We start from the raw sequence: 13,365 nt of genomic DNA on the forward strand, positions 1-13,365 counted from the left end.
AAAAGCTGTTCAAGTATAATCTCATCGTAACATCGATATCATCCAAGCGGACCAATTCATCTCACATTTTAAGTTTTATCCCAAGATCACGCACTCCCCCAAGTTCCCCCTGGTTTCTCTCAGTTAACATGATATCGAGGATGATCATGGTGCCAACAGCAGACTAACAAAATTCAAGTGAAATATACAAGGACGGTAGAAGCATTTAATTCTAATTAAGGGAAAGAGTACAATGTTTATTTTGCGCAAAAATATTAATTTCAGATTACGGTATTTTAATCCAAAATAAAGGTGTAATTTGGTATTTGATGGACCTGACATTTTGCCCTATTTTGACCCAAAACGAATAAAAACAAAAAACAAAAAGGATGCTTTATTATGGTCCCGTAAAATGAGAAGAAAATAAACATAGTGGGCTCGTAAAAAGCAAAGAAAATAGAGCCTATACCTTAAAGAGACTGTAATAACAGAAAAGAAAAGATGTTTTAATTATATTCAAGGTATATTTTCTTTGCTTTTTTACGGGACCCCTAATGTCTCTGTTTTTGCATTTACAGGTGCATGAAGATATATATTTTTTCGGGCCCCCTAAGACCCCGGGTCCGGGGGTAACGAATCCCTCGTCCCCCTTGTCGGCGGTATGTCCCAAGTTTCCAAATCATATATCTCCCGCTTCTCTAACGGCGAACATTAATAAGATAATGTTTATCAAATGTCAGCATTCAGAAAAATAAACATAATTTTGTTTGAGTATAATCTAAAAAAATTCTAAAAAGTATCAACACTTCATAACATCAACGCATCAAACATAATAGTTGTGGCATCAACAGCAGCTGTTAAATTAGTGTTAGTCCATTAGCATTTTTCAGCGTTTAGTCAATCCAATCTTTTTTTGTTGTTGTTGATATTTTTGGTGTCTTTTTTTTTTGCTGAATTCTTAGAAAAAAAATAGATGGATTTACTATTTTTGTGGCTTGTGTTATATTGCCTTACACTTACCAAAACTCTCGTAGCACGTGATGTTGTCATAGCTATTTTTGCAAAGAACATAATCTAGTAAAAAAAATAGATAAAAAAAACATTAGACATTTCAAAAAGCAAAAACAGGTCACTACCAGAAATACAATACAATACAATACAATACATATAGCATTTGCGCCATTTCCATAAGGCTCAGAGCGCTTACAAATTAAAATACCTTAATACTACAACTTAGAAACACAAACATGTTCTTCAAACGTTTATTTGAAATGTTTTAAAAACATTTGTTTTAATAACATTTTATTGTCGGGTTATATAACGATCATAAATACGTTAAATTATAAAATATTGTGGACATGTTTGCAAAACATCTTTTCAACAGTTAAGTACCATTCTGTTAGAATGTTTTGCATCAGTTTCTCAATACTCTTTTCTGAATGTTATTAAAACATTATTATACCCTTTATATAACCCGGCATTTAAACCTTTTCTATAAAACGTTGTGTGTTTGCTGGGTATAATATTATTATAATTTTACGAAGAATCCTGGTTCTGTCACACTAATATAAACTGAGCTCAAAAAGAAACTTATAATTTTTCGCAAGGTCATATCTTGAAATCCTGTCCATCAAATTCAACCAAATTACACACAGATACTCTACTCTTAACACATGTCAATAACCAAGCAGTTATCCAACTGACACAACAGCAAAATGCACATGACATGTGACAGCTTCCTGAACCACATTCACAGCCCAGCCCTGTTTCATGAAAAAGTGTATGAAAAGCAGAAAGCAGCACCGTTTTATCATCTGTGCAAGGATCTTGTGTGCATTCTCACAGATTTTTTGTCCTGGGTGCCAAATGTTGGGCTGTGAAAGTGAAGGAAGTCCAGGAAGCTGTCCCATGACAGTGCCACTTGCTGTTGTGTCAGTTGGACAACTGTTTGGTTACTGACATGTGTTTTGACTAGAGTATTAAGGTAATCCTGTGTGTAACTTTGGTTCATTTTGATTGACAGTATTTTAAAATATGACCCTGTGATTCACAACTCGTAAAAAATTATAAGTTTCTTTTTGAGCTCAGTTTATATTCTGACCACTTTGGCAAATGGTATACTCTGATAAAAGAAACATAAAGAATATATTTTTCAAGCAAAAAGTATTTATATATACCTTGTTAGATTACTGCTGATAGTACAGGGTGTCCCTGAAAGAACTGTATCGTCGGAAACTTAATTGTTTGGGTATTTTAACCCCACAACTAAACATACCTAAATAACTGGTGTGGTTGAGGAATAAATCAGCTAACACATACTTTTTGAATTTGACAATTGACCATGACCACACCGTTCGTGAAATATAAGAATTTTACTTATCTCTCTCATTTCCAACCTTTCCAAGGATTCAAATATCAATCGATGATCTATATTCGGAGTCCAAATCATTGCACATCATGTCTATGTAATTGATAGATATTTGATTCAGTGGAACGGGCTGAAAATTAGGTAGTTTCGTAAAGATTTTTTTTAAACGAGGCGGTCAATTGTCAAAATGCATATGCGTTAAAATACTCAAAAATTTCAGCTTCCGAAAAGAGGATACCGTTTTTTCAGGGACATCCTGTAGTATTAAGTTAACTGACAAAGGCCTTCTAAATAAACACCTTCAGTGCTAATTTTATATTGAATCTCATTCTAATCACTTTAAGCGTTTCTTAACTCATTTTTTAATACAGCGCTTTTTTACCTCCGTCTTCTGCATCAGTTACTAACAATGTGAATCCTCGATCTATGCCAAAACCATCTGATGTGAATTCAAATAGTAAAGCTGTGCTAATGGGTGAAATGATACGTGTACCAGGCGTTTCATAACCATCATAACGAAGAGCCTTTGGATTATTAATACTTCCAACATATAAAACATCATCTCCATAGAAGAGTTGGAAGTCCAGGAATCGCACTAAGACCCTCCTCATCGGTATTGGTGTTACCGTCCACTCACACCGAATGTTGTTCTGATAATATGCCGGATATCCAGGTGATTGTATAATAACGGAGCTGGTGTTTAAAGACAACTTTGTTTCCTCATTTGGACAATCTGTGTAAAAGTGACAGTAAGAGTAAAGTATGCGTAGGCTTATATATATTATTGAATGCAACATATTATAACGGCATAATAATAATGGCTCACTTCAATACTGAACAATTCTGATTTTAGAATATACCAGTTTATTAATTGCGAAAGCCATTCAAAATATCCACCTGAGAAGCTAACAAACACAGTACCCAAAACAGGTGTTTTTCATTAGTGTAAAATGACCAAGAAATGGTTCATTTTACATTATAACCTTAATTCCTGTTGGGATTTCCGAGTAGGGAGATCTATATTTGCACATGAAATTTACCTCAAGTGCGCCATTAGGCGAATCTTTACGGTAGTAAGGGTTAGATATCGTCTGACTCGTAATGGATTTTTCATGATTTATTTAGTTTTCATGAATGTGTATAGCGCGCTTCTCTTACCATAGCAGTTGAATGATTCGCTGATAATCTCCAAACCATTTTGGCACAGATCATAATCTAGTTAAAGAGAATAAGATATAAATACATATTTCATAAATTTCAATAGACATAAAAAATTCTTTATTAAGCATTATAATGTATGTTATGTTAAACGTCATTCACCTGATCAGTAAATAATAAGAAAAACTCTGATTCTATAACACTGATGTCTCTTTTGATTGCTGATAATAGAAGGTGGGCTGAAATGATCTGCACCTAATTGACTATTTTTTCTACCATCTTGATACATCTCAAATAGCAAATGTGACCAGCTCCAATATAACCCGCAGCAAGTCGCCAGTCATGTTTTTAAGTTATAGGGCTGTAAACATGACATTCCCATAAAAGAACTGGAATTTTGGAATTCTTAATTTCATGGTATTTGACTCTGGGACTTAGTGGACTTTCACATTCTTGAAATTACTTATTAAAAGAGGTTTATTTAATAAATAAATAACAGTTGAACTATGGTAATGCCTATTCAATCAAGGCAGGAAACTAATTGGCCTATTACTCATAATAGCAATTGGTCACAACAAATCAAGGTATCATTTACAAAATTATCCATATCTTGAAAAGTATCGATGCTATTTCTATACATTTGGTATCATTTTAAAGCTTATTGTCTAGTGCTTAAATATTCGTCTAATGGCTCCGTTTCCTTTAGATAAATTCCCTGTGCAATTAGAGAGCTCCCTGCTCTGACATCCGGTTTCGTGGCCTCATTTGCTAGTGAGAATTTTACGGGAGGGTACTTTTAAGCTCTTTTAGGTTGTGCCTAAAATTCCACTGGTATAAAGGGTGCCCATAGCGCCATCAGGCGAAACATGACGGTATAGTAAGTTCAAGGTTAGTTGAAAATATAAAAAACCCGCTTGTAACCCTTCAAAATAAATAATTTCAAAGCAAACATTACAAATCAATTAATATCATAATGAGTTTCTTACCTCCATCTTCTGCATCAGTTACTAATAATGAGAATCCTTGATATGTCAGTATGTCGTCTGATGTAAATTCAAATATTAAACTTTCGTTAATGTGAGATATGATATGTGCGTCAGACGTCCCTCTACCAGGATAACCAGAATATATAAGAACCCTTGGATTGTGGATAGCTCCAACATACAAAATGTCGTTTACAGGTTCAAGTTTGAAGAACAGGAATTGCACTAGGACCCTTCTCAATGCTGATGGTGTTACTGTCCACATACACATCATGTTGTTATGATAATCAGCAGGGTAGCCGGGTGATTGTATGGTAACGGAGCTGTTAAAAGACAACTGATTTTCCTCGTTTGGACAGGCTGTGTGAATGTATCGATAAAAACATATTATCATGGTTACACCAAAGAAAATAGCATGTGTTAATATTTAAACTAGTGGAACATTCTGAGACTAAGGGGTTACGATGGGGGCTCATGATTCACGAAATATTTACTACAACCAGGTTATAAAATTGTATGCATTTTTGGTGGTCACTTTAGAATTCGAAAACATAACTAAACATCATACATCAAAATCATTGAAATTCGACAATCTATTACCGCATTAGTAAAAGAGGAAAGTATGTTGACCTTTTAAATGCAAAAAAAAACCACAGTCGTAGTTTTTCTCTCTGTATTAGCTGCCTAAGCATGTCATGGTTACGATGTTTTTACATAAATGTCCTAGTGCGATATGCGGTTTTCTTTCACATGTATAAATTTATCATTTCATTGATAAACATTTTCCTACCCAAAGAGAACCTTCGTTTGTATGATTTAATTTTAATTTTAACATTATTGTTGCAAAATCATTTTCCCAACTTCGTTCCAGGCAGATCTTTTCGTAAAGTGCAACAATAAGAAATAATGTTTAATGTAGTCCATTTCATTACAAACTGCACATACACTATTTCCTCCTTTACTATTTTGTGGAAAAATACTTTTGTTGCATATGACCAGCTCCAACAAAACCCGGAATAAGTCGACATGCATGTTTTTGAGTTATATGCCTTTAAAGATGACATTCCCCCCCAAAAAATCAAATTTTGGAGTAATAATTTCATGGTATTTGACTGTGGGACTAAGTGGACTTCCAAATCCTTGAAAGTACTTATTAAAACGAGGTTTATTTAATCAATAGTTAACAATTGAACTAGGATAATCACTTTTCAATTCTGTGTAAGGAAGGACACTAATTAGCCCATTACTCAGAATAACACTTTGGCAAACAATATAAAGGTATCATTTACAAAATTATCCATATCTTAAAATTATTGATGTTATGTATATAATTTTGGTATCATTTGAAAGCTTATTGTCTAGTGCTTGCATTTTTAAAATTGCGATTTGTTCCTGGTTTTGTCCGAATGGGTCACATATAATATTAATATATAGTTATTTGCCATTATAAAGTCATTAGACGAGGCTCTTTTACTTCGTGCAAGTTTTACCATAGTTGCTCCAATTGAATTCAATGTTCCCATCAGGCGGCGAGTGGCATGATGGTCGGAGAGAGCTGGCAAAACCGCTCGGCCGTATGGCATTTTCCATATACTCGGTTAGTTTTGTGGGGTTCATTATCGAACCCCAACGGTTTTAGCTTGTATTTATATTATTTATTAACATAGGCCTGTTTGTTTGTGATATTACAAGCGTTTTAAAATTTCAAAATAAATCCATTCAATTACACGGTTGACGATGGAAATTTACTGAATTTGGAGAATGCATGGCGCATACCACCTTGTTCCCATATTAGTTTTGGGGCGCCCGCTACGGAATTGCAAATCCTGGAATTGCAAAGTGCTGATATTTTCGGCCTTTCTAGATTTACTTCGCATCTGTCTTGCTTAAAGGTGGCCCCCTACATGCTTAGAATAAATAACACAACTAACATGGGTTTATTTTATTACTGTTTACCAGTATGCACTGGATAACAGTAAAGTAGCCATTTATGACGTTTCTATAATTGGTACTAATTCATAAATCCATGATTGTGGATTTTGGAGGTTTGCATTTCACATTTGTTATAACCGTTATTTTTAATAAGCAAAATCCTGAAAATCCTGTGCATACAGGCAATTTCGGCGCGGGAATTTTGAATATCGCGTGTTGAGAGCCGGGTATTTTTATTCGTTTTTGAGGTCAATATGAGTTTCTTTTAAATAAAACCATGTGATTCGTGAATTAAAGTTTTAACTTCAACACTACACTATTTTTCGCTCACCTGGAACTGGCATGTGATTCGTGCTTGATAATTGTTTTTCAAACATATCAGGCATACTGTTCTGATTGCCGGGTGTTCGTTTAAAGATTTATACAAACAGTGAGTTTTGTTTTGAAGTGATCTTGTTTAAAAGGTGTTTTTCATTGGGTCGTTGCGACCTATAACAAGGTATATGGGATACGTATGACTGAACTCAATTCATAATGCTCTCATTCTCAGAGCAGTTACATGTAGTGGAAATACGCCTTTGTGCCTTAATATATTTGCCAGGAATGTGCACAAATACATTTACTTACCGTAGCAGTGGGATGATTCCTGAATGATCTCCAGAACAGTTTTGCAACGGGCATAATCTAGTCAAAGAAAATAAATACATTAGAAATTTAAAAAGCAGAAAACATATTTCAAAACAAATCTTTTTTTTTTTCTTTTCCACACCCTGCCTTATTGCAATAGCTTAGTTGCCTCAATTAAGTTATCATCCAATTTGTGGTCACTTCCGGTCATTCACCAAATACCTTAAAATGTTAACTCTCGCACAAATTAGGTTGTACAGAGTTGCTAACTCTCGCACAAATTAAATTGTACAGAGTTTCGACTGGATTCGACTTGTTGGAATCCTGGGATGGGGATTTTGAAGAGGTAAATTGGTACTCTACTATAGTAAAATGAGTAGGCAAGCCAAGATATTCCTTACGCATTTTAATCACTTCTTACCTCCATCAGCTACATCAGTCACTAACAACGAGAATCCTTCATCTGTTCTACCACTGTCTGTTGTGAATTCAAATACTAAACTTTCGTTAATGGGGGATATGAAACGTGAGTCAGATGTGTCATCGCCATTATAAGTGAGTGTCCGTCGATTGCTGGTAGTTCCAACATGCAAAATGTCATGTATAGTTTTAAGTTTGAAGACCAAGACATGCACTAGGACCCTACTCATCGGTGATGGTGTTACTGTCCACTCACAGCGAATGTTGTTCCTATAATGTGCAGGGTAACCAGGCGAATTTATGATAATTGAGTCGTTTAAAGATAACCGAGTTTCTTCATTGGGACAATCTGTGTGAAATTATAGTAGAACAGATGTTATGGTTATAATGGAAACGGAAAATATATAAGGAAACGGAAAATCAAAGATTAGTTGACGCAGTTGTTTATCCTTCATGTACAATCATGTTAGGCAAAATAAATAAAAAGTTTGTCCCTCAAACATTTTGCAAAATTGTTACGGGTATGCTTTTTTCAGGTGGGGGGCAGGGCAATCATGTCAAAACCCATTGAACCCTGCCTAACTTGACCTTTTATCACGTGATTTTTTTAATTCACAATGAGTTAAGTTATCAACTATAGTATTTTACATTTTGATATGAAGCAAAACCCAAACATTATCATGGTTTATCTATGAATCACATACATGAATTTTACATTTTTCATTTTTATATAAAAAACAACCAGAAAAGGTATTTTCCACATGTTATACTGTCGCAATATGTTTCATCATAATACATGTAATCAGGCATGAAAACTGATCTTAGCATAAAGCAATGAAAGAGCCCATTTGTTTAATTTGCCTTAAAAATAACTGGGTTAAAATGACAGTTGTCATGTCTTCTGATATTGCTGGCTGATTTCTTCTGCCTACTGATTTGTTACAGATTGTTCTCTTGTAGCTGATTGATCTCACTGCCTTTTAGATGTGCCTGTATAATTATGCTCATTATTGTCAGGTGGTGTACTAACTCTCTGTGTTGTCATAAGCTTTACTAGACGCAACGTTCCCGGAACCACCGCTAGGTGGCAGCACACGACGAAAGATTTGATGGAACACCTTAATTACTTTCATATGGAAAAACCAGGTAATGCTCTGAAATGCTCGAGATATTATGTATAGCCACAATTTTGATATTGTAGCGCATGGAATGCCTTAGAATGGTTTCAAAAGGGTTGGAAACGCTGATAAATATACGAAACAGCATAGATCTGGGCCAAAAACGTGCATTTAATCGACCGATCTAATAGACCCGTGACGTCTGCGTAAGGTCACGGGTCTATACCTGTACATGTAGCCGGGTATAGCCCCCTTCATCTGGCTAGACGCCACCAACGGCATCTATCTCTAGTTCCGAAAAATTCAGGGTAGGATATAACATGGTACAACGTTTTGGCAATTACACCTTCCTGTGACCATACCGTAAAACCTTGTCTACAAGCATATGAAGTGTTTTTGATGAAAGCTAAGTTCATACGAAACTGGCGTAAATATGCCAATACAAAAGATTGGTCTTACAAAAATACGTGTTCGGAAATGCTTGGATCTGTCATTTATAAGCATTATATGCTTGTAGTTTTACGGTATATTGTCTCTGGGATGTTGAAGACACTGGATCCACAACTTTCAACTATTGTAGATTATGTGCACCCTTATCTTTTTTCTTTTTTTCTTTTTGTTCTGCACTGCTTGACATACTATGTGTTTACTGCTTCTGGGCTCAACAAACTTGGCTTCATGATTTGGCTATTCATTAGCATCTCTGTGAGATGTTACTACAATTCACTGGTGTGCTTCTGTACACTTCTGCGAACTTTCTGCCAGTCCATTGGACTTTGGGTGTGTTGGCGATGAAGTGGAGTGTTTGAATTCCCAGTTACGTTCAAAGTTCTGGAATCCTTTTGCGGCTAATTTGGGTGCCATTGCTAAATGAAGGAAGACGAGCTACTTCTAGATAGGCCAAATACATCATCTTTAGTTGTGATGTTGCTTTTGCTGCTACTGTTTACATATACTCTTTGGGGGTGTACGAAAGATTAAAATACTTTGTAGCTTGATTTTAATGAATGTGTGTTAAAGTTTCCATGAATGTGTATAGTGTCCTTCTCTTACCATAGCAGTTGAATGATTCGCTGATAATCTCCAAACCGTTTTCACACAGATCATAATCTAGTTAAAGAGAATAAAACAGAGATACATATTTTATTATAAATTTCAATAGACATGAAACATTCTTTATTGAGCATTATAATGTATGTTATGTTAAATGTCGTTCACATCTTTATATTTATCAGTAAGTATCAGCTCAATACGTAAAATCCTGATTAACTGTAACATTGATGTCTCTCTAGTAATTAAAGGTGGGTTGAAATGACATGTACCTAACTTAACTATTTTGTTCTGCCATCTTGATACACCATACATAGCAAATTTCACCTGTTGTTGAGATGCAATTGTGAAGTCTGATTACAATCAGAAGATATGATAATTTTAATGTAACTACGAAATGTTTATGCCATAGTCACATAGTCACGGATCTATAATTTGCTGTGCAATTATTGTGTCTCCAATGGCATTTTGTTACACATTCTATGGTCTATGGTCCAAATTGCTATTCTGAGTAATGGGCCAATTAGTTTCCTACTTTATACAGGATTAAATAGGGATTATCATAATTCAACTGTTATTTATTAATTAAATAAACCTCTTTTAAAATAAGTACTTTCAAAAATTTGAAAGTCCGCTTAGTCCCACAGTCAAATACCATGAAATTATGAATTCCAAAATTTCATTTTGATATGGGAATGTCATCTTTAAAGGGCTATATACTCGCTCCATTAAAAAGAGACCCTTTATACGGGAACATATTCTCCTTACCGTTGAAGTTATTAAAACACTTCATTTAGCAAACTGAATTTGTGTACGTCATTAGCACACACAAAGGTATATACCAATATCAAAGTTATACCAAGAAAATTATTCAATCAGTAATTTTCAACAACAAATAACGTGTTATTTAGTTTACCCAAATCAAATTTGATCTCCAATGATTGGTCTTTTAACTAGATAAAACATAAGAGGCAATTTTATAGTCTATGTTGAAAGTGACGCATTTTTGTTCATAATTTACGGCTCAGTATAGATTTTCGCGTTCACTTCGACTTCTAGAGGCTTTATTGGAAAAGAGTAGTTTTGAATACATAATTCTCTATAATCCTTCAGACGTTGAAGTTTTTGCTTATGAACCGCATTTCACAAACTCTCCATTATTTCAAAGGAAACTTTACGAACCAATTAATCGCTTTATGGGTTTCTTACCTCCGTCTTCTACATCAGTTACTAATAATGAGAATCCTTTATATGTCATACTGTCATCTGATATGAATTCAAATTGTAAACTTTCGTTAATGGATGAAAGGACAGTTGCGTCAGACGTATCATAACCAAGAAAACCAGAATAAACAAGAAACATTGCATTGTTGATAGTTCCAACATACAAAATGTCATGTCCATGTTGAAGTTCGATGAACAGGAATTCCACTAGGACCCTCCTCATCGCTGATGGTGTTACTGTCCACTCACATCTAAAGTTGTTACGATAAATGGCAGGGTAGCCAGGTGATTGTATGGTAACGGAGCTGTTAAAAGACAACTGAGTTTCCTCCTTTGGACAATCTGCATGAATTTATCGATAAAAATATCATGCTTAAAATAAATTCAAATAAGTAGAAGGAAAACCCAACATTAATCGAATTTCAGGAATTGCCAACTCACATAGCTAGTGGGCTGATCAACTGAGCACAAGATTCACAAAATTTCTTCCCTGAGAAAAGACATTGCTTCATTTTGTTGCAAATGTTTGACAAGTAGACTTTTATATTGCATATTTACTTCCAATCTAAATGTTTTTTATGAGTTTGTTAATGGTTGCACTTTCTTAAATATATTTTGTAATCATAGAAAATCTCTAAATGTGACGTGTCATGTCAAAAGGAGACACTTTTGGGCAGGATCGTGCCGGTGGGTGATTTTTTCCCAATTTGGATTTGTTGCGAAATTGTGATGTTATTAATGTTAAAAATATTGTCCGATAGTTTCAGACCGAATTTTTGAGACATTTTTCAGGTTAATTACTACTCTTAACATTGTTAATAATATTTTTACATTTATTAACATTGTTAATAATATTTTTACATTTAAAGTCCGATGCCTCAATTTCCAATTTTATGATACTATAACTTCCGAACTCAATATCTTCCCTTAGGAATGTCCGATTTCATTGGGGAAAAAACGGCGTTGTGCAGCAAAATATCTCGATATTTAAGATATGTAAAAACCTCAAAATTAATAACCTGCCCAAAATTGTATCCTTTTGACATGACACGTCACAAACGTTCATGCTGCAGAACAGCTATACGCAAGTGTCACAACTTAATTTTTTTAAATTGTAACTGACGAAATAATGAGATTTTATCTCGGCAAATCCAAAGACTTACTTTCAAAACTTTCAGAGACTGTAGTTAGGGACCAATCCATATAGGATTAAAATAAGTCTTTACAAATTTCAAAAGTTTTATAAATTTCAGTCCCACAGGGATTTAAAAAATAAAACTTTCAGATTTAAAGTTTAAATCTACAAAGACCAAATGATAATACTTCAAATATTTACTCTCTTAATTTCGAAGACTTATTTTACCTTTTGATTAAAAAATAAGACTATCCGTAGACTTAAAATTTCAAATCCGTGAAAGATTAAAACTGCAAGTGCATTAAATTTGATATTCAAGTCATTTTTAAATGACCAGAATTTATGATACTATAAACTCATTTATAATGATCAGAATTTATGATACTATAAACTCATTTATGATACTATAAAAGTAAATCTTAAAAGATTTACTTTTAAGCATATCTGGGATTTATTTCAAAATAATATAAATCTTTATGGGGATTTAAATATCAGACTTAAACATTTACAATTCTCAACTAAGATTTAAATTATAAGTCTTTCTAATTTAGAGTGTACACATTCAAAAAAAATCATTCAAAAATGGACTCCAGGGAAGACACTCGTTTTTTCATGTTCCTGAGTGTTTCTTATTATTAATATAATTTTTTTTTCTACCAGCTGTTTTCATCTATCGTAATATTCAAATAATTAATCATTGGTCCTATAAATGGTCAATTCTGGTTAAAACAATTAATAGTAATACCACTGAGAGTACACAGCTGCCTTGGAATAAGGTGATGCGATATGTATATAATTGAAGACCGAATTAAAAAGACTAGTTTGCGTATGACGTCCTGTCAACGAGACCGAAAATGCTGTACTGCGCAGGTCAGCAACCAATCTCGTCGCTTCTTTGCCCTGTCGTCAGACACAAACTAGTCTATTTAATTCGGTCTTCAATTATAGTGAAAGCTGTGCTGAGATGAGGAGAACATGCCAAACGCACAAACATTCACACGCGCTGTCTGTATTCGCAAACTGGTATGATTGCTGGATGATCTAAAGGTGACTTTTTCAAATGGCATATTTTAGTTAATGAAATAAATGCACATTTTATTAGAAATTTCAAAACAGAAAACATTGGATCTTTTTATATTTTTTCTGCTCCGTTCAGTCTATTCGATCTGGATTGGAAGGTATGAAATAGGTCGTGATTTCTAATCATTTTCGTTAAATAAAGAGAGTGCTTTCTTTATTTGCAGGTATGTGTATACTCTTACCGTAGCAGTTGAATGATTCCTGAAATATCTCCAGACCATTTTCACATAAGGGGTAAGCTATCAAAGAAAATGAATACATATGTTATAATAACAATAATAATAACAATAA

General features: G+C 34.1%; 1 protein-coding gene across 1 annotated transcript in view; it reads right to left on the reverse strand.

The window, feature by feature from the left end:
• Positions 1-13,365, reverse strand: part of LOC140139138 (CUB and sushi domain-containing protein 3-like) — a 34,158-nt gene that overhangs the window by 2,461 nt on the left and 18,332 nt on the right. Inside the window, exons 9-17 of the mRNA XM_072160918.1 lie at positions 13,257-13,313; positions 10,845-11,201; positions 9,639-9,695; positions 7,469-7,816; positions 7,048-7,104; positions 4,492-4,848; positions 3,506-3,562; positions 2,730-3,080; positions 1,000-1,053 (exon numbers count right to left, since the gene is read on the reverse strand). Coding sequence (XP_072017019.1) covers positions 1,000-1,053; positions 2,730-3,080; positions 3,506-3,562; positions 4,492-4,848; positions 7,048-7,104; positions 7,469-7,816; positions 9,639-9,695; positions 10,845-11,201; positions 13,257-13,313 — 1,695 coding nt within the window. The remainder of the gene's footprint in view (positions 1-999; positions 1,054-2,729; positions 3,081-3,505; positions 3,563-4,491; positions 4,849-7,047; positions 7,105-7,468; positions 7,817-9,638; positions 9,696-10,844; positions 11,202-13,256; positions 13,314-13,365) is intronic.

This window comes from Amphiura filiformis, chromosome 18, assembly GCF_039555335.1.
Source record: "Amphiura filiformis chromosome 18, Afil_fr2py, whole genome shotgun sequence".
In the NCBI taxonomy this organism is placed as follows: Eukaryota; Metazoa; Echinodermata; class Ophiuroidea; order Amphilepidida; family Amphiuridae; genus Amphiura; species Amphiura filiformis.